This window comes from Aspergillus fijiensis (assembly GCF_003184825.1).
Source record: "Aspergillus fijiensis CBS 313.89 unplaced genomic scaffold BO72scaffold_15, whole genome shotgun sequence".
Taxonomy (NCBI): domain Eukaryota; kingdom Fungi; phylum Ascomycota; class Eurotiomycetes; order Eurotiales; family Aspergillaceae; genus Aspergillus; species Aspergillus fijiensis.
In genome coordinates this window covers 667451-688491 of record NW_024468991.1, presented here as the reverse complement: position 1 = coordinate 688491, position 21041 = coordinate 667451, and the positions used below count along the sequence as shown (strand labels likewise).

General features: G+C 55.9%; 7 protein-coding genes across 7 annotated transcripts; 1 reads left to right on the top strand and 6 right to left on the bottom strand.

Annotated features, from left to right (window-relative positions):
* Positions 1-1034: 1034 nt before the first annotated feature.
* Positions 1035-2390, bottom strand: BO72DRAFT_426094 (uncharacterized protein; the record flags this gene model as incomplete). Its single annotated transcript, XM_040942938.1, has 3 exons — positions 1035-1615; positions 1788-2142; positions 2208-2390. 3 exons carry the CDS (start codon positions 2388-2390, stop codon positions 1179-1181), a joined length of 975 nt encoding a protein of 324 aa, XP_040803043.1. The 3' UTR covers positions 1035-1178.
* A 482-nt stretch (positions 2391-2872) lies between these two features.
* Positions 2873-8434, bottom strand: BO72DRAFT_506793 (putative polyketide synthase; the record flags this gene model as incomplete). Its single annotated transcript, XM_040949243.1, has 4 exons — positions 2873-4072; positions 4151-6520; positions 6619-8032; positions 8082-8434. The coding sequence occupies 4 exons, from the start codon at positions 8432-8434 to the stop codon at positions 2873-2875; spliced, it is 5337 nt and encodes a 1778-aa protein (XP_040803042.1).
* Positions 8435-9471: 1037 nt separating this feature from the next.
* BO72DRAFT_467439 (scytalone dehydratase) lies at positions 9472-10149 on the bottom strand (the record flags this gene model as incomplete). The annotated part of the gene is made up of 3 exons (XM_040946837.1): positions 9472-9873; positions 9955-10052; positions 10119-10149. The coding sequence occupies 3 exons, from the start codon at positions 10147-10149 to the stop codon at positions 9472-9474; spliced, it is 531 nt and encodes a 176-aa protein (XP_040803041.1).
* Positions 10150-10457: 308 nt separating this feature from the next.
* On the top strand, positions 10458-11253 carry BO72DRAFT_506790 (uncharacterized protein; the record flags this gene model as incomplete). Its single annotated transcript, XM_040949242.1, has 1 exon — positions 10458-11253. Exon 1 carries the CDS (start codon positions 10465-10467, stop codon positions 11251-11253), a length of 789 nt encoding a protein of 262 aa, XP_040803040.1. The 5' UTR covers positions 10458-10464.
* A 598-nt stretch (positions 11254-11851) lies between these two features.
* Positions 11852-13294, bottom strand: BO72DRAFT_506788 (questin oxidase family protein; the record flags this gene model as incomplete). Its single annotated transcript, XM_040949241.1, has 1 exon — positions 11852-13294. One exon carries the CDS (start codon positions 13292-13294, stop codon positions 11852-11854), a length of 1443 nt encoding a protein of 480 aa, XP_040803039.1.
* Positions 13295-13464: 170 nt separating this feature from the next.
* Positions 13465-14369, bottom strand: BO72DRAFT_467436 (SDR family NAD(P)-dependent oxidoreductase; the record flags this gene model as incomplete). Its single annotated transcript, XM_040946836.1, has 3 exons — positions 13465-13798; positions 13874-13963; positions 14035-14369. The coding sequence occupies 3 exons, from the start codon at positions 14367-14369 to the stop codon at positions 13465-13467; spliced, it is 759 nt and encodes a 252-aa protein (XP_040803038.1).
* A 2249-nt stretch (positions 14370-16618) lies between these two features.
* Positions 16619-18043, bottom strand: BO72DRAFT_374705 (acetyl-CoA synthetase-like protein; the record flags this gene model as incomplete). The annotated part of the gene is made up of 2 exons (XM_040941142.1): positions 16619-17228; positions 17304-18043. Coding segments are annotated over 2 exons (1350 nt in total), but the record flags the coding sequence as incomplete, so codon positions are not given.
* Between the last annotated feature and the right edge of the window lie 2998 nt (positions 18044-21041).

Here is a 21041-nt window from a genome sequence, read left to right as displayed (position 1 = left end):
TGTCCGGGACTTGCGCGCTCTTCTCGCTGGTCTGATGGTATGATGGCGCTACAGGGCCTTTACCGGCCTTGCTCGCTGATTACGATGAAGCGGAGTGATCAATACTGAGTCGGACACAATCTATAGGAGTAGGCTAATTGATGAAGGTCCATTTCCCTCTTCACGGTGAGATGAAGTGAGTCTTGTAGATTCTTAGGGCTTTTGAGTATGTATACTAGGTGTGGTATCGATCCCAAGCCTCTCAAATTTCATCTTGTCGCCATTCACTTGCGGACGACCCGACAAGATTCCTAATTCACTATCCCGCCTCACAGAGTTCCTGGCCCAATCACTCTATTGTTGGGCAGTCAAGCTACAATAGACATGGAAAGTTAATCTTGAACTCTTCATTCTGCAGCTTGTCCCTTGCCCGTTGACCGTTTCCCGATGGCCGATTCGCGATGGCCGATCCCCGATGGCCGATCCCCGATGGCCGGGTTTAGCCCCGCGAGGATCCGCTCGCTTGCACGGTCCTGGCTGATCGTCTCCGGCGGGGACCTTCTCCTCCTCCTACTTATTTCCATTATCTTCTATGGCATTATTTTGATGCAAGTATATACAATAATTCAGGGGTGAGGGACTGCTCGTAATGAATGCCGCGTCAATCGGAGCCTCTTCGTAGCCCGGTCCTCTCGGTGTGAGAATCGATGCGCCCGACCAACAGATCAAGACCAGAAAAACAGATTATACATAGTATAGAAGAATAGATACTTGAATGGGAAATGAAACGGGTCGGAATTCCGAAAAGTTGACAACAAAAAGTACCAGGAAGAAGATGAAGCGAACCGACAAGAATAGAAATAGATTTCCAAAGTAAGGTAAGATACAATCAAATATGTCTTAGTCGTTAAACATAACGCAATCAATTATTGGCGGTTTGAAAAAAGATCAATTACCAGGCAGGTAACAAGCTGGGGAAAGTAGGAAAATAACATGTATCTCTGCAGCGTCTTACAACGAGAGTGGAATTGAACATCCGATATCTTAGGATGTTTAGGTGTGACTTTGGCTTCTTCGGCGGCGCCTACCATTCCCCCTTCGCTGGGTCTTGCTGACCCGTCGGGAGATCCCAGTCTCGGTCATCGCCCTCTGCCTCCCCACTGAGAATCTCTAGCTGGCGGGTTCCGAAGCCAGACCGACTATGACCCCACCAATGCGACGGCCCCAATTATCGCCCCCAGCAAGGGGAACAAAGACCGCACCATATGCAGATTCCGCCAGTGACTGACCAAGGCCTGCGCTCGGCCAATTGCCATGCCTACCAGTTCCATTTGACCAGTGACGGCCTGCAATCGAAACAGCTCATGAGTGGTGGGCGCCATAACCAGCCACGTAAAGGGAGCTATAGCCACCGTCAGCACCCCGGCGAGGGCCAGCGCGCCCCACCTTCGGCTGGACCTCTGGTGGTAGCAAACCGCTGCGTAGATGTACAGCAGGCCGGTTAGGATGGTAGTGGAGGGGAGCACGACGTGGCCATAGTGATGCAGTCGGCTCCACTGGTGGAGAAGTTGCGGGGGGTGAGTGGTTGTGTCGAGGAGGACGGGGACAGCGATGAACGAGAGGGATAGCATGGCACCTGCGGCCCCCCACCCAAAATCAGTTTTCTTGCGTATCAGCTGTCTGCATCTTTCCTCTTCGAAGGGCTGGCTGGTTTTTTTCCGCTCCCCTCCCATTTCTCCCACCTCCTCTCTGGGCTGACAGGAGCTAGGAGATGGTGTTGGGCGGTGGGGGAATAGAAATGCACTTACCGGTGAGAATCGAGCCTGTCATCACCGCGGCTACGTGCGGGTCGAAGGAGCTCCTCCGCCTCATCCTCAGGGCCGGTGCAACCATAGGATGGGGTATAGTGCTGTGCTTCACTACCTGCCCATCACGCACGATCTCCGTCACCCACCCGATGGTCATCATGCTGCGCCGCGTGTCGGCGAATTTCTCATGATCACCGACCAGATGCTCCCGGTACCAGGAATCCTCTTTCAGCCGCTTGTAGCCCGCCAGGTCGTGAAGCACCACCTGGCTGAAGCAATCGAAGTCGGCGATGTTGGCCATCTGCGGATCGATCAGTTGATCCATGAGCGCCCGACTTTCGGTGGTATTGTGGATCTAGTTTCGCGTTGGCAATGTCTCTCGGAGGCACACTAGACTCGCATGTTGTGTGTCCGACTCACCATCGTCCAGCGCTTCACTCCGTACTTGACCATTAGATCTGCGGTCATTGGAGCGGAGACCTGCGTCATATGCTGGCGGTAGTCGACCTCGCTCATTCCCGGGCGTCGGTAGCCGCAGATCGTGAGGCAGAGGGACTGGGCGGTGCTGTTATCCGCCGGGCGTGGCAGAATCGGGAGGCTCATAGTGGTGATCGAATGTGGCCTGGTGGCGAAGAGGTAAGTTGTTAAGAGGAAGGCAGAGGTGGAGAGGGTCGAGGGGAAGAAATGGACGGGCTTGAAGCGGGCCACAGAGCCGGGGAACTGACGACCTATATACCGCCTATCTCTAATGGGGGTGACGATGAGGTCGTCATGATCGGGAAAGGGATGCTGCTCGGTCGTGCTGCGGGAGGGAAGTCGCCGGCTGTGCTCTTCATGCTCTAGCAAGTAACTCGACGCGAGCATGAGAGAGGGAAGAAAATCACGGGTTGTGTCCAGCAATTGAAACACACGGTCTACAGAGATCTATTCAGATGACTGGTTGAACATACGAGCCCAGCATACTCGAGCACGAGTCCGCGACCATCAGAAGGGAGATATGGAAAAGATCGTGTAAGCTCTACGCTTCGTAACCGTGTGCCATAGAATGTACTGTAATCCTAACAACGACGGGCTCAGAATCAACATCAAGTGCATTCCTCCAGCCAGGACCGTAAGTCTCCAATGGTAGGATAGTTCAGGAACAGACTTCCCGACACCATCACGCGCAGCTGCTCCCGGAATTTTTCCGCGATCACCAGACTCATGAGAGAGTCGATGCCGAGACCCGCGAAATCGCATTCGTCAGTCAGCTCGGCCCGTTCGAGACCTGCTTCCGCGGCGATGATTTCCAAGGCGCGGGCAGCGATGGTGTCCGGATATGTGGCTACGGTCAGCGGGGATTCGACGGGGCTGTCGTCAAGGGGCGGAGTGGGCAGCGGAGCGCGAGCAGCGACAAAGGCCGGGGGAGTGGAAGGCTGGGCCGTGCTGAGTGCGGCAGGCTCGGCCGCCGACAATGCTTCATGATCGTCCGGGGCTGAGAAGAAGCGGCCTAGCAGAATCCGTGGGTACCGGCGGAATTGGATGCCACCCACCATGCCCATGATCATGCCTTCCTGCAACACATAGACGTCACCCACATAGATGGAGGGATCGTCGTCAGTAGGGATCATCTTCACGTACGACCGATACTGGTTTCCGGCAACCAGCGGCCGTGCGAACCGCATTGACCGCCAGCCAGGCGTCACGCAGAAGTGGTTCTTGGTATCGATGGCATCAGAGGTATTCATCACAAATCCAGCGAGGTGAGCAACACTGTCAATAAAGTGTGGAGGCACTGTCCAACTGCCACCCTGCTCGCGCGAGAGGGTCACATCCGCGTACGCTTCTAGTTCGTGCAAAACAACCGCCTGCATTCCGCGATACTTGGATGCATAGTCGACGAGGTTGTTGGCAAACAGCTGATATGCCATCTTATGGCTGAATCGTGTGGCAACGCTCTCACGGGCCAGCTGATCCAGCTGCCCGATGCGCCCCTGCACCAGATGAGCCAGGGGCGCCCACGAAGCGCGCCAGTCGTCCGCTTGGCCATAGATGAGGTTCGCAATGGCGAAGGGCTCCTCCACAGACCCATTTGCCTGCACATTGTGCCACTGCAGCTGCGCCGTCTGATTGCCGGTGGTCGACACCACCACTTGAATGATTTGCGGTTTTTCGGGGTTGTTATTGGCGACAAGCCCTTTGAGAACCTCGAGATTGGCGATATTTATGGCCGGCTGGTGCTGGTCCGGGTGTAGCCTCCTGTACAGGTATCCGCCCAGGGTGTAGGCAATGTCGGCGTGGATGGACTAAGCAATGTGGGAATTTATGAGGTTAGTGAGAAGAGTCAAAGATTGGTAGACATAAGAAGGGACGGAAGAACCAACCGAAGTCACCACACCACAATTGTTCATCTTGTGCCCCCAAGCAGCCGCGCGAAAATCGGCCTGCATCAGATCGGCCTGCATTACCACTTTGCCCGCAGCGCCATCGAAGTGCTCCTCCACGATCTGCTGGACAACTGATGTGCGGAGGCTTGAGGAGATTTGTCCTCGAGTAGCCCCTTGTTTGGTCTCGTAGAAGGTGTTGCCTTTGGTCAGGGCCCAGTTCCCTTTGTACGGGATCCAGTAGGTCTTGTCGTTCCAGGCGTATGTGGGCAGGTCTAACAGTCGCAGAGCCGGCTCAAACGGCCGATGAAATTCATTCCAGGTAATGAGTACCCCTGCGCAGTGCAGCGTAGCCAGAGTCCGTGTGAGGGTCGTCCAATTGCTCTCGCCTCGTCGTAACGAGGCCGCTGTGATAGGGGCCCCGGTTACGGTGGTTGAAGACGAGGCTAGGGTTGCTCGGATAAAGCCTGTGCAGACTGGGTGGGGACCAATCTCGATCCAAATCGTCTCGTCGTCAATGGTGCTCATCTCGTACGCGGCCTCGATGGCGGATCGAAAATCCACCGTCTCACGGGTCGCGCGCCGCATATACTGGGCACCAAGGGACCGGTCATCGAAGATGACTTTATTGAGGAGAGGGGAGATTATGGGGATCTGTGGGGGCTGAAAGAGCACGCCATGAGTAGCGAGGAACTCGAAGTCTTCGAGAATGGGATCGACCTGAGCCGAGTGAAAGGCAAATGCGACATCCAGACTGACACACTTGCAGTGTGCCTGCTCCAGGATTGGAACTAGACTATCCATCTCGGTGACGGTGCCACTAATCACAGTATCCTGAGGTCCGTTGATGCACGCAATCTCATACGGACGATCACCAGCGGTCTGCTGAACCTTCTCTACCGGGGCGCGCACTGCCACCATCTTATGGCTGCCTACTTGGCACCGCTCTTCGAGTAACCGAGCGCGATGACCAACGAGGAAGATCGTATCGTTTGCAGATAGAACCCCTGCAACTTGCAGTGCGGCGTACTCACCTAGACTGTGGCCGATCACCACATCCGGCCGCACGCCCAAGGTCGCCCAGTAGCGGGCGAGCGCAATCTGCACGCAGACCAGCGCAAGATGCGTGGCGACCGGCGAGTGCAGGTGAGTGGAGGGATAACTGCCGTCGAGGACGGAGAGGAAGGATGGAAATCCCTGGTCCTGAGCAATAACATTGAGTTGCCGGATTTGGGTGTGAAAGTAAGGTACTTGATGGTATAGCTCAAGGTGATAGGAGCGGAATGAAGCCCCCTGCCCGGTGAAGGCAAAGGCAATAGAGGGTGGCTCCATTAGAGAGACTGGTTTATATTCGTCGAGGCTGACTAGCGCTGATTTCAGTTGCTTCCGTGCCTGTGCAACGTCCGCTGCCACCACAGCCACGCGATGGTTGTGGTGATAGCGACGAGCGGTAGTCGTATAGGCGAGATCGCTCAGAAGCAAGTTAGGGTTCTGCTCGAGGAAGGTAAGTAATTGCTCAATATTTCTCCGCAAGGACCCCTTGCTCTTTGCTCCCACAGCTATAGCATGCATCGAGCGCTCATCGCTGCCTATCCTTGTGCGGATTGGCCCATCCTCGATGACCACTGTTGTATTGCCTCCGGCCGCGCTGAAGTTGTTGACAGCTGCTAAGCGCTTCTTTCCTGCCACACGCGGCCATTCGACCTTCGTATACGGAATATGGACGTTGCGTGTCTCGAGATCCAGAGGGAACTTGGGGTTCAGCACATTCTTAATCCCGATATGGGGAGGGATTAAATTCTTTTGCATCATAAGGAGAACTTTAAGCAGCGCGGTCACTCCGGCTGCGGCCTCACTGTGGCCGACGTTGGCCTTCACAGCTCCAATATGGAGTGGATCCTTTGAACTGCGGCGTCTTGATATGGGTGCAAAGACATTGGTCACTGACTGGATCTCTTCCAAATCACCGGCCTGTGTTCCTGTGCCATGCATCTCCACAAAACTGATATCGAGAGGATCTATACCGGCCCGGTCGAGTACTAAACGACTCAGGTCGGCCTGGTGGCCAGCATGCGGGTGCGTAATGGAGACCGCGTCGGCAGAGTGGTTTGTGCCCGCAGCTGCAATCACACCGAGGATATTGTCGTTATCGGCCTCAGCATCCTCCAAGCGTTTGAGCACGATCGAGGCTACCGCATCTGCTCGGCAATATCCGTCCGCCTCGCTGTCCCACGTCTTGCACGCATTGGCGCCCTTTGAGAGGAAATGACCGTTGCTCAGACCCGCAAATGCGTCTGAATTTGTCAGGATGTTCATTCCTCCGGCCACGATCATGTCGGTCTCCCCGCTCCACAAGGAGGTACAGGCAGCCTAGATTACGGATTCAATCCTCTGCCAGTTAGAGCAACCCAACTAATAGCCCGGAATCTCAGAGTCGAGGGGAGGGCAAGGGCCACTGTGCAACGTACCTGGATCGTTGCCAAGCTTGAGGAGCAGGCAGTATCGATGCTGTAGCTGGGTCCCGCAAACTTGAAGAAATAATTGATTCGCCCTGGGCCGAATGCTCGACATCCACCTGGGATGAAGTACGTACTGATTTCCTGGGCAGTATTTACTTCACGATAGTCGTCACTCGCTTGGCCATAGAAGGTCCCGATCCGAGATAATCGAGTAGAGAATGTACGATTAGCCACATATCCAGCTCGCTCCAATGCCTCATACGCAGTAACAAGGGCTAGCCGCTGCATAGGGTCCGTCTGCTCCGCCTCCCGCGGCGACATATTAAAGAACGGGGCATCGAATAAGCCTGGTTCGTCAATGAAGCATCCATAGGGGGTCCAGCTGCAGTTGAGCCGCTTTCGGTCCAGGTCAAAGTGGCTCTCGACGTTGAAGCGATCTGAGGGTATCTTGCGGTGAACATCCAAGCCGCTCTCCAGCAGCTCCCAGAACCTCTCGGTATTAATGGCCCCACCAGGCAGTCGGCAGGCCATGCCCACAATGGCAATCTTCGATTGCTGGGGTCCTCGAGGGAGGAGATCGTCTGCCGGGGTCTGGGCCTCGTGCAGCCAAGAGATAATCTCATCAGTCGAGACCTCTACGGCAGGGTTGATATTTTGCAGGGCCGCGGCGAGGTCATGGCTAGCAAGAGAGTTTCGGAAGACGAGCATCTGACAGTGCTCGGCGTTTATGCCCTGGGCCTGCTGCACGACCCCTTGAACGACTGTCGCCCACTCAATCCGCTGCGTGAGAATCTCGCGAACGATTTGCTCCAACAACTCCGTCGCATCTTGACCCGTGAAAGGGCGCCCGTCGCAGGTGGAGAGGATAGCGAGACACGGCACACTCCTTCCGTGATGGCCGGATATTGATGGGGTGCGCACGACGCGACGGACGTGCTCGTCGTTATAGATGTGACCTGCATGGCAGAGGCCTCCATAAACCGGGAGCGGTACGAATTTGCGGTTGCTAAAGACGTAGGCTGTGCGGAAAAGTTCCTTCAACCGGGCGGGCGGCCCACTGACTGTCGCCGAGGATACGCTGGCCGCGCTGATGAAGACTCGACTAGCCACCGGAGTTTGCTTTTGGAGTACATCCAGATCCTGCTGGACCTCCTCGGCCATTACCCCTGGTATCACGTAGGCCCAGGGATCAGGCGTTGCACTCGGGGTTGTTGTCTCCCGCGGCTGCAAGTTCTGTGAGACCTCGTCGACCACGATCCCAAGTCGGAAGGCTTGCCGGACCACTTGTGCGGCGGACGAGGGCAGATCCGCCAGCGTAGCCGCGAGAGATAGCGCTGCTGTCGCGAGAAGGCCCATTCCAAGCCCCGTCAAGACGGTGCTGGTGCTGTCCGAAGGGAAGATTTCTGGATGTTGCTCATAATATCTGGCCTATCAGTTCCAGGTCTCCATCAAGATTCATATCTTGTACGTACCCAATAATGGTTCCTAACTGGACGGTGCAAAGAAGCACGCCCTCCACCGAACCCCCCAGTGGTCCGTGGCGGAGGTCGGTGAAGCTGGCCAAGTTGAGAATGGATTCAAAGGGGGGCACCAGCTGATTTAGGCTGCTTGAGAGCCCCCGTATTTCTTCCCGCAGCGCACGGGTGGCTTCCTCGAGGAAGCGCGCAAGGAGTGGGTATCTTCGATCCTTGCTGCGGTAATGCAGGGCACGGAATAACGTGCACAAGCCATCCTTGGGGAACTCATTGGAGAAGTGGAGGACTCGCAACTGAACAGGCTCTCTGCTGCCGTCGTCTTCAGAGCGAGAGGGGGTGTAAATTGCCATGATGGCTTGTACACAGAATCAAGTCACTGTGCCTGTGAGTTGCCAATAAGGCGTGTGAAACGGCTTGATATAACCAGCCCATACGAAGATATTTCCGTTATAGCCCATTTCCGAGAGACGAGCCATGGAGTCATTTGATACGGTAGTGTTGACCCCCCGACCCGTGGCTCAGAGCTGTCGCGGGCCTCTCTCCTAGAGCGCACAGACCCCGGCGGTGGTCGTCTCCATTCCGCGTATTTTTTTCCCGAGAAAATCTTGATTCAGACACCGGCTGTCGGACTATTGCGATCCCCGTTATATGCTCGGCCTTGCTCTCTGCTCTCTCGCTGATTCGCTCGACTGGCTCTGTGGGAGTAGAATCCGGGGCCAAGTGTCTCTATCGACACGCCACTGCGAACTCCGGCTTGTGCCAAGGCACATTGCTTAATCTCTTCCTCGGATCATCAGCTACTATGGTGACTCCGGAATAGAGACCCTCCTCTTCATACAGTGTCTGACCTTTAGGCGCGGACAATAGAGTCATTGATTCTGGCTACCTTACCCGTAACTAGTGTCTTCCACTCTTCCCGGCCACGAATATTGCACACCTTAGGTATTACGAAAGACTCATGGAAGTTTCAAAGATATGTGTATAATAGACTAAGACAAAAATAGAATCTGAAATAGAATTAAACAAGGAGAAAGAGGTAAAAACAGCATCTCAATGCGTTTTAGAGTAGCGGCATGGCATATCACACCTAGTTCAAGTGCTCAGTCATAGTTAAGAAGATAATGACTGTATCTCAGGATTTCTGAACTCTATCTCGAAGGTTTTGGTCAGGAGTGTAAAAGTGATGGACCACGGAGATCACAACCGGACCGAATGATTAAACCTGATTCGGGTGTCTTTTTCTTACTTGGCAATAGAGTATATGCTATAACGGAAGAATGGCAAATCGTCATTGGAAATAACGGTGGTTCTAAAAAATAAGAGAAAAGTCGAAAACAATGTCAATGCTACGTAACCAATATTTATCCTTCGTAGAGCTTCCTTCCAATCAATAAGCGCATTTATCACTCTGCGGCTCCCCAGATTTCTCTCCACCCTCGAAGAAGATCCGGTCATGGTCGTATTCTGACCAGCGGATGCCCGGCTCGATGCCAGCAAACCGCCATTGCCCTTCCACCCTGCGATACCAGATGGTGGCCTGCCCGTGGGCGTGGCCCTTAAGGGCGACTTCGCTCAGCGCATCGTCGGCGTATTTCTGATGAGCGACGCGCATCTGATGCTGGCCGGTGATCTCATCCTCGCTGGTTTGGAGCCACTTAGACGCCCCGCCGACGAAATGCTGCGTCTTCAGGCGCGGGTTGCCCAGGAACTTATGATCGGACGCCATGAGCAGAAACTCAGGCGCAGGCATTTCTTCCCAGAGCTTGTTCAAGAAAGCACGGTAGTCGATCTGATGGAAACAGGTGGGGACGAGTTTAGCAGGCGCAGAAACCTTGGAGATCGAGTTCCATTATTCTGGGAGGAAGCATACCCGGAGCGTGGGAGCAATGCACTGGGCGAGACGATCCCAGTCTTTAGTGTCATAACTCTCCGCCCATTCATAAAGGGCTGTCTGACAACCAAGGACATCTACCGCATGAACGCGTCAATGGCTTGGGACTCTTGCAGGCGGGAGAAGGGGATATGGGGCTCAACCTTCGAAACAAGGAGCGGTCGGTTTCTCCATTATTGATGAGACACATGCGTATTGGTCTGTTTTCGGGCGGAATAGGGAAATAAAGCCGTGGATACAGGACTCTACGCATACTGAAACCCTATTTAAAAGCACTATGGTACCCCATAATTTGCGAGTTCTCCCGTGCCGGGCAACGCGTGGTTGACCGAACTCCGTATCGGAATTCCGAGATTAAGGCTGGTCTCTTGTGCGAGCAGGGAGATAAGACACCCCTCCCTCCTGTAGTGCATTCGGCAGTGCCGTGTGGGAATTCCATTGGAGAGTACTCTTGAATCTTTTTGACTAAAAGTCCCTAATGCCTTTAGTATGTCTACCTATGCTATCATTGGTTCTACCGGTAACTGTGGCACAGCCCTTCTCGACGTCCTGTCGCGGGATTCCACGGTAACGATCCGCGCGTATTGTCGCAGCCGGGCTAAACTCTTGGCCTTGTCTCCTGCTGCTGTCGACAACAAAAGGGTCCAGATCTTCGAGGGGGGTATTGACGACATCAACCTCCTGGCGCAGTGCGTGCAGGGAACGAAGGCCATATTCCATGTTGTGAGCACCAATACGAATATCCCCGGCTGCAATGTTGGCCTGCAGACGGCCCACACCCTCATTGCAGCCCTGAAGCAACTTCGAACGGCGGACGGCGGAGTAAACTCGCTACCAAAGGTGGTATTGCTGTCATCAGCCACCATTGATGATCACCTGTCGGAAAGAATGCCGTGGGTTGTAAGGGCGTTCTTGTTGACCGCCGCCAAGCATGTTTATGATGACTTACAACGGACTGAGACATTTCTACGCTCCGAGCAGGACCTCGTCACAACGATTTTCATCAAACCGGGGGGCTTGTCCGTTGACAAGCAGCGAGGTCATCGGCTGGACCTCCACCACGAGGAGTCCTTCATCTCGTACCTGGACCTGGCGGCGGCCATGGTCGAAGCGGCGGACGACCCCGAGGGCCGGTATGATATGAAGAATGTCGGGGTGGTGAATACAAATGGTAGCGCCCGTTTCCCCCTCGGTACAGTCGGCTGTCTCTTGATGGGTGTGCTGCGCTATTACTTTCCCATGCTGCACCCCTATTTGCCCTCCCCCGGTCCCCGTTAGACTTCACCCTGAGTCTTCAGAAGTGGGATCTTTGCATGAATGTGTATTTCTCGGGGTTGCAGCATTCAGAGACAAACGGTCTGCATCGGCGCAGCTGAATAATCCGGCCACGTGATTCAAGGCAATGTACCAAGCGGGTTGCCTATCTCGAGAACTTAGCTAGTTCAACCAATCACCCAACCAAAGGACCAAGAATTCACCGAGAACACGTATCCAGAACGCCCTGCTTTCATCATATTGCTTACATTCTGCATAAACTAGCTAGCGCGGCAAGGTGGTGGATATGTGAGAGAGAGAGAGTATGATGCTTGGAAATGGTCCCAAAGTATCACTTGTTTATCTCATTAGAATATTATCTATTTTCAAGCAATGACACATCTGCTAAATAAACACATATCGGGAGACTGATATCACCCGATCCAAAATTATTGCCTCTGTTTGGCAAGTAGCTTGCAAAATCTGACTGTCCAGGGTGAAGGGGTTCATGTGACTACGAAACTGGCATAATGAATGAGATAGGTTCTATGTTTGCATTTGCTTACGAAGCTCAACCGCGGGCACGCTAGTAGTGATATACATAGGACAATGACAAGCAAGTTTATGAGGAAACGCATTGCCCCTGCTGCCCCCTATTCTCAGCCAACTTCAGATCCGGCCGTTGCCAGGCCTCATCAAAGCCCGTGCCCATGATCCACTTGAGGTCCGGAGGTGAATGGCGAGTGGTCTCCAGGGCCATGCGGGCCAGCTTGATCCACATGTTCCCCTTTACAGGGAAGTGCTCCACCCACATCGGATGCTGCTCGTAGGGCCTGCTCAACAGTTCGGCGTGACGCAGGGCGCGCATGAATTTGGCGACATGCCCGTCGTCATGCTCTTGGTTCACAGCAGCGTACAAGGCCGCCCAGTTCATATCACGGGTGAAATCATCGGAGTAGTCGGAGATTGCGCAGACATCCAACTCCGGGGACTTGCAGAAGGCGTAGAAAGCCAGGTCCAGCCGACCCTTCCACTCAACCAGGCGAACCCGCACAGCCCGCGGAATCCACTCCTGGGCATTGAAGACGCTAAAGAAGAGCGACGCGGTCACCGTGTGCATCAGGAAGAAGTCGATCTTGCGGGGGCGCCGCGCCGACTGGCTCGCCCCGGCCAGGTAAGCGGCAGTGCTAGCCATCTCAGCCGTACGTATTGTTAGTAGGTCCACATGCTCCCCGGCCATCATCGTCATCCCCGACGCCGGAATGCGGAACTGCGCCGCAATGGGGATCAGCTCGTCCGCCGCCCGGTCCATGATGCTGTCACGCATGCGATTCCACCGGTCACCGAAGCGCAAGTCCGCCCAGATGCGCGGATGGCTGCGCACTTCGTCAATGAGCTGCACAAGTGACTTGGGAACCGTCGTCTCTGTCCGAGTGTCGTCCTCGGCAGCGATCGCCGCCTCGACCCCGAGCAGAAGTTTGTCAATGTGTCCGTCTTCGTGGGCAGCAGCCTGGGCCAGCGCCTCGGCGATGATACCCGGTTGGCCGAACTCGATCCCCAGCCCCAAGTGGATGAGAGAGTGGTACATCCCCTCGAACAGCTTAATCAGGAGCTTCTCCGCCAGCGGCGTTTCAGAGAAGACGTACGTGGTGACCACGGATTGCCACCCGTGGCGGTCAATCTGGGATTGAAAGTAGGTGAGGAAGGTGCTGTACATGTTGGACAAACCCAGCAGGGACTCCAGGGCCTGCGGGTTCGTGTCTAGCCGAGTGAGGATCATCGGGTCTACCACGGGGATCGGGCGTTGAATGGCCTCGGTGTCCGTGTAGGCGCGCTCGAGCTCCGAGGGAGAAGCACCAAGAGCCAACGCGGTCAGAATGCTATGGGCCATGTGGTTGTGGCCCGTGACCTCCCGGAAGAAAATGTGCCATTTGTCGTGGTTGGACTGAAGCAGCTCGCTGGCACGCGAAAGGGACTCGGCGGACACGGGAGGTCGCGGGCCTCCATCTGAATGACCGAGGCTGTCAACGACGTGCTGCGCAGACAGGCCAATGTGAGCAGTCATGATGAGGGACAGATGAATATCACGGGAGAATACATGCTAAAAAGGAAATGCCTTTTTCTTCAACGAGAGTTATGTATTGAGTCTACAGTATCGATCAACGTGTGGACTCGGAGAATGGCCCAGAGTCGGAGATCCGAGACTCGGGGCTGGCTCTCGGGGACCTTTTCACGCTACCCAAACACCATACCCCCATTCCCCTGAATCACCTCGCCGTTTATCCACCGTCCTGCATCGCTGGCCAAGAATGCCACAATCTGCGCAATGTCATCGGGTGTGGCGAGACGTTTGGCGGCACTCGGTAGTTGGGCAAGTTCGGCCAGCACCTCGGGCGGGTCATGGCGGTGATAGTTCGTCATCGTGGGCCCGATCGCAACCACGTTGCTGGTCAGTCTGTGGGCACTCGCTAGCTCCATGGCCCAGTACCGAGAAAGACACTCCAAGGCAGCCTTTGACGCAGCCCAGACGGCGAATGGTACATCGGGCCGCTGCGAGAGCACCGAGGAACTAACACCATTGGAGGTGGTCAGCCAAATGTCAACTGCACTGCACAACAACCTGGCAGCCGCTCTTTCGACCTACATGCTAACAATTCGACCCCCGGATGGCGGCAGTCTGGGCACCAGGGCAGTTACCAGCTCGAGCGGCGCTCGGGCATTCACTCGCATGAATCTAGTCGTGTCCCGTAGTCAGCGCGAATCTGGAAGGCATCTATCAAACAAAAGATGAGAGACAGGGCACACCGGTCGAAAAGGGAGGGATCGCTCTCAGAGGCTGGTGTCGGAGTGGGCGGATCAAGAGCTGCGTTGTTGATGAGGATGTCAATGGTTGTGACATTGAGGCCCATTAGGGCTTGGGAAATTATGCGCTGGGCGGCCCCGTCCGCAGCGAGATCTTCCTGGATGCAGATTGTCCGCACCCCGATGGCACGCAGGTCCTCGGCGAGAGCAGCCGCATTCGCTCGCTGACTATCGGAGACAAAACAGAGGGCTACATTGGCCCCACGGGTGGCCAGCACGCGGGCGATCTGCGCCCCAATGCCGCGCGAAGCTCCTGTCACCACGGCATTCTTGCGCATGAGGCTGGTGGCGTCGATGCTGGATGCACAGGCGTCAAGGTTACTACAACACTCAGGGGTGACGATGGAGAAAGGGTGCAGTACGAACTAGAGATTGGAAGGAGACGCCATCAGCGGCGATTGGCTGGCTTTTGTCTGGGTCTCGCCGAACGTGGCCGCGCAGGTCGAGACGGAAAAACAGCAGTTGCCAGACCGCTGGGCGGAGGCATTTAGATGTTTTTATACGCGTTGATTATTATTACATTGATTCTCTGCGTTCGTATCCAACGCGTCATTTTAGCGATAACATCCCCTAGATTACTGCCCGGGAAATCAGAAATGATAGCGCCACCGCACCCTGTTTCCGGCGTTACCGCACCACCGAGTATCTAAACACGCTGCACAATGTCTGCACAGCTCGGTCCCGGGCCTTCTTCGATAATGAGATGGAGTATGCGCTCGAATATCTTTATAAATTGAGAGGTTGCCTCGGGTTCCAGGATGGACAAGGCCCCAACATGTAGTGTCGTGCCGGTAACGGACTCAGTCTCGACTATAGTTAACTCGAGTGCGGCGAAGGGCCAGACCATAGCGAAGCCCGCGCTGTCCTGAACAACGCCCTGAAAGGCAGGGACGGGCACATTCGAGTCTTTGGGGCTGCTGCTCACGATGTGATTCAGCAGCACGTTTCCCCAGCGGCGCTGGCGCGGCACTCCAGGTTTGGGATCGGGTGGGGCGAGCGCTGCGTCGAGGAAATATGGATCCTCGTCCTGGATCGCCAGCCAGGCTCGCAGCGCCCCCTGAATGGTCGCTAGCACACTGCTATGGGCCCCCACCGCGACGCGCACTGGGCTGATGGAAATCAAGGCCCCTTCCATGGCTTGCGCGCCCTCCACGGTGGTCCGGTTTGCACTGAGCCTGTAATATGTGACCTCGGCGCGCGGTGGCGCGTGCGGCCGCCACCAGTCCAGCGTTCGCGCGATCGTCAGTGCTGTCACTGCGTGAAAGAGTGCCGCGGGGGTGAGGTGGTGCGCCCGGCACCAGGCGCCATAGGCGACCCCGATCAGCGTCGTCGTTTGGGGCTGAGCGGGCAGCTCCGCGTCCCGCAAGCGACGGTCGTCGGGGATCGGGGTGGCGATGGCACCCTCCAGGAAGGATTCCCAGGCTTGTTCACCATGAAGCACACGCGAGGGTACAGGAGCCTCGTCGAGCCCGTTAGCCCCATAATGATCCACCACCCAGGCTTCGATAGACGGTTTGGCCGCACGGGCATGCGCGAGACACAGGGCCGCTGATGCAGCTGGGTCGCCCTCGTCCCGCTTTACGATGGCTGTCAGGAGAGCGTGCAGATCCTGGGACAGGTTCTGGGAGATGGACTCATCCACAATGGAATGGTGGACGGTCCAGGCCAGCAAGCGGGGCTTGCTCAGAAATGCCGCGCGCCATAACGGGCGCCCAAAGACCCATGGCCGTGTCACATCCTCGCGTCGATATGTCGTCGGCTCTTGACTCTCATCATCCTGCGTAAGCTCGAAATCGATCACGGTTGGCTTCAGGATAGCCTGCACAACTTGCCCGCCGCGAATGAGATTGAACGCATCTTCGGGAGTCTTCACCTTCTGCAGATTTGTGGTCCCGTCCAGCGACACGAACACCGTCCGTAGATTAGCCTTGGCTGTCACCACCTGGCCGACTGCTTCCTGAATTTGCGAAAAGCTACACGGAAACTTTGAAAGGTCGAGGAACTGGTAAAATATCCAGAATCGGGGGTCATAGAGACTCGTTGCGAACATCTCCCGTTGGAGCAAGGTCACTGGGAACACAGCTTCATAATCCGACGATTCATACCTCAACCCAGCGGGGATCCGTGGGACGAGAACCTTGGTAACCGATTGCAGAGATCCCCTTGCCTTAGGGTGGTCGACAGTATCCTCTCCAACGATGGCGGGGATAGTCGAGGCGATGGTCCTCAGGCTCTTCGGGGTGAATAGCTCCTCGATGTTGATGTTCAACCCGTGACTGCGACACCGCCTCCGAGTTTGGAGTGCCAATAACGAGGTCCCTCCGTTTGCAATGAACGAGAGAGATTCCATGTGGTCTCGGACCTGCGCGGGAGGACGATCGGGGTTTCCACCCGTCAATACCTCAAGGACCAGAGCTAGAAACAGGAGGCCGCCCGGGGAGAGGGTGCTTCCCGGTGCCTCTTTCACTGCAACCCCCGCCCGACTGGTTTCTGCTTCTTGGTTGATGCGTGCTTGCGCAAGCAGAAAAAGTGCCTTCGTGTCCGTCTTGGCCGATGGCGTTTCGGGAAATGTTTCAAACTGCAGCCATCGATGGGGCCTCATGTATGCAGGCAATTGGGCGCTGCACGCGTGGTCTGCTGCCACCACGAATTCCTGCCACCCAGCAGTGGCCGATTCTCCCTGCTCCCCATCGCTGCCAGCGCTCTGCTGCAGCATCACACAACAAATTGAAATCGGCCTGCCCGCCGCGGACTGGGCAAGCATGACGCGGCTTTTGATTACGTACGGCACTTGGTTGACGATGGCCTCGACCTCCTCCGGCTGGATCCGGTTTCCATCAATCTTGAACTGAAAATCGACTCGACCGAGGAGAATAAAGATACCAGAAGCGATGAACATGCCGAGATCCCCGGTTCGATATATCCAGGCGTGCCCCGCATCGCCGGGGAAGGGATGAGGCTGAAACACCTGCCTTGTCGCTTCGGAACGCCCAATATACCCGGCACTCATGTAGGTCGAGCTGAGGCAGATTTCGCCAGGAACATATAACGGACACAGTCTGGCCGTGCCGGGTTGTAGGATGTATAGTGAATAGTCAGACGTGGGAAGGGGATGGCCAGGCGGGAGACACCCTGTGCTGCGGCAAGTCTCAGCGCGAGTGTCTTTGTGTGCGAAGATGTCACCGGTAAGAGAACGAATGTGGAGTACTTACGAATCGTCATGAAATGGCAGCGCATGGGAGTTCATCTCCGTAGCTCCATAGCCGATCAACAACGAGACATGCCGGCTCCATGTCTGGGCCAGGGTCCGCGGCACCGTTTCGCCGACTAAAGAAATGGTTTTCAGGGATGGCACAGCATCCGGGGTGGTGAGCGCGAGAGCTGAGGGCGTGATGCACACATCCTCAATGCCATACCGGGCCACGCAGCCCGCTAAATCCGTCGTGATCTCCTCCAAGGGAGGTATGCAGACACAGCCGCCGTTACTGAGGAAGCTCCAGATTGGCGTCCCTGAGGCAGAAGAGATCGGATTGAAGAATAGTAGTGTTTTGGACGCCCGAATCCGACCGGCGTAGCTGGCAATGGAGGCCCCAAAAGCAGCATGACTGTGCAGACAGCATTTGGGCCTTCCCGTGGAGCCCGATGTGACCCGAATCCATGCGGGTCGGAACAGATCCTGCGAGAGATCGACCTCGGATCCCGCATAGTTCTCTGGGGGTATGGGGCATGCGTTTGCTTGCCGGCGCAGCTGCCCAAAGTCATACTGCCAGGCAATGTCCGGAGCCAGTTCGCCGGTCCAGGAATCGTCCACCACAACCAGAGCGCAGTCGCAGTCTTCCAGTATGTGGCCATTTCGGGAAACAGGTTGGTTCGGGTCGACCAGGACAATGGCACAGCGAGCCTTCCAGCATGCCAGGATCGTGATGATGACTGCGGGGGATCGCTGCAACATGATCCCAATGATCAGGCCTTCTTCCGTCGCTAGACCCGTTGCCAGGGGCCGGGCTGGGATAGCCATCAGCCGTTGGGTCAAGTCAGCAGCCATCAGGTCCGTCATCTGATCTAACATCCAGTAAGAGATAATCTCGCTATCCCGGCCCTCTATAGCGGGGTGAGATGGGGTTTTCCGGGCCTGACGGCGGACGAGTTGGTGTACCGGTCCTACTCTCATTTCGGTTACGCTTCGCCCCGGAAGACTGTGCCGGCGCAACTGCAGCTCTTCATGCAGAGAGACCATGGAGATGTCGCGGAGTAAGAGAGTGGTCCAGCTGCGGTGGTGTACGATGTGGCGTAAGAGGTGCAAGCCGTGGTCGATTAGCTTTCTGGTATAATGCGCCGAGAGCCAGCGTGGGTAGTGGCAAATCGCCTGGATTGTTCTGTATCGTTGGGAAAAGAGCTGGATGGTCAACTCCGAGGTCATTCCAGGGGGACGGGGCAATTCAGCCACTGGGCGTGAATATAACACCGCCACACAATGTGGTGAAGCTTTAACGGATGGATCCTCATCCGTGTCGATGTTCAACCCAGATTGGAGCAAGTCCAGGAATGAGGAGCCCTCGTCGATAGAAGCATCAACGTGGACCCAAGGGCTCGACCTGCTCCCCTTTTCCGCCGCCTTGGAGGTCTCACATGCGGTCCAAATGTTCGACGTACCGTGAGCAGTGTGACGACTCAAAATAATGCACCAAGCAGCACAGCAGACGTGCCATGCAGGGGTGTTGTGCGCGGCTGCGGTGCGGACGATATCGTCAACATCAAAGCCGTGGAGATCGTGGTGCAAGACATTCTGCTTTTGGGGCTGTGTACAGAGACCTTGAACCTCGGAGGCATAGTACTCTTTTAGGGCCTGGGGAAACATGTTTCAACTGAGCTATCTGAACGAGATTCGGTTCAGGATGTGGTGGCCTATAAGTCCATCGCCGGAGCCAAACGACTCGCTCGGTAAATCAAGCATGCCTCTAGTTATAGAGCATTCGCAGGCACGACGCACTGGCAACGGCCAGATTGCCTTTTTCCCCTCCAATCAGCAGTTTGCAGGGTAGCAGGGTAAGAAAACACATGTAGAACCGAGTGAAGACCGTGGTCGGACAATGACCCACCGGCATAGGGCCGACGCCCGCGCCATGCGTAGCAAGCTTATGAGGACCTACCAGTGTCTGGCGATGGACAGACGGACAACCAACCCAACCAACCGCCTGAGACCCGAGCAACTGATGACGCAAACTAAACCTCTCTTAGGCAGATCCGATCCCCGAGCCAATTTTGATCGGGTCATTGTCATTCCCCCACCCCCGTTCTGGACCATGGAACGAGGGGGTGTGGAAATCAATCAACATCGTGACGATGGGCTCACGACTCCAATGCACTTTTTCCGATCCTCAGAAGACTGTAAGACGACGCCCATCTGGTAAATTACGTAGCGCATTAGTATACAAGCCACTAGAAATCTCCCAGTGGGCCTACTTTCTTAGGGTCGCTGTGTTTCTTTCCTGCCTTCCGTCTTCTACTACATCTTTCCCCACGACACAATGACCGGCACCACCGATGACCTGCCTAATATCTCTAACCATCCGCCAGAGAGCGGTTTTCAAATGGGAGGTGAGCTTTTTCACGTGAGAACCCGACCTTCCACATTGATCCAAGCCCAGGCTCGACTGCATCCATCGCGGGTGTGCCTCGTCGCGAGTTCCGGAGAGTACGATTTCGACCGCCTCTGGAGCTCAGTGCAGGCAAGCGCCAGTCAGCTGCTACAACAAAACCTGTCTCTGGGGGCCCGCGTGGCCATCGTGGCAGAGTCCTCGCCCATCGCCATTGTGGCCCTCCTGGCTGTCCTTCACCTCGGTGCTGTGGCGGCCCCCCTCAATGCCTCGCTGCCCACTGCGCGGATTCACAGCATCATCCGCACCGGCAGGTTCACTCATCTAATTGATCTATCCTCTCGTTCCCCAGATTTCGACCTTCCAGGGGTGATCAATCTTGCTTTGGACCTGAGCCATCCGACGTGCAAGTCCCAGGCAGCGCGGAATTACTTCCCGGAGGTTGATCCCCAGGCACCTGCCATCGTCCTTTTCACGTCCGGCAGCACGGGAGAACCGAAAGGCGTCGTTCATAGCCATCTGAGTTTGAGTACAATGGCCGTGAACGTGGCCAAGGCCTTGGAAATCGACTCCACCGTACGTAATTTCCTCTTTCCTTCTTTCGGCTGGGCCGTAAACATCATCGATTCTCTTTCGACCCTGGTGGCAGGGGGATGTCTTTGCATCCCCACCGAGGCCGAAAAGTCCCACAGCCTGGAGGAGGCCATTTCGCAGTTCAATGCCACCCGAACCACCCTGCCTTCGTCCGCCTTACGGATCATGAACCCCAGCACTGTCCCGTCCTTGACTCGCGTCGTGCTCGCCGGCGAACCCATACGCTCAGACGTAGCGTCGATCTGGTTGCCCCACGCGAAGGTCTATTGGAACTACGGTTCTTCGGAGACGCTGATGGTCCTCGCCGGGGTGGTCGGCGAGCAGAACCCCGGGCCGCTAAACGCCGGTCGTCCGCTGGCCTGCTGTCGATGTTCGATCGTAGACGAGGCACGCTTAGATGTCCCGACAGGCCATTCAGGCCAGCTCGTTGTCGAAAGCCATACCAACTTCATGGGTTACCTGCGAAACGGCAAAGTCGATGCACCTAACGACCAACCGATCGGCCACCCCGTGGTGGTCCATTCGGGGGACCTTTTCAGTCAGGCGGGGCCAAATGCGGTTTTAGTGCATCACGGACGCATTGATTCACAATTGAAGATTGCGGGCCAGCGCTTTGAGCCGCAGGAGGTGGAGGAGAAGCTGCTCCTGGCGCTAGCTGACGTGAAGGAGCTGGCCGTTACTGTAGCGACCCTGAAGGGCAACTCCGAAGGACCAGTCCTCGTGGTCGTTGTGGTGCTCGAGCGCAAGGAAACGAGCGAG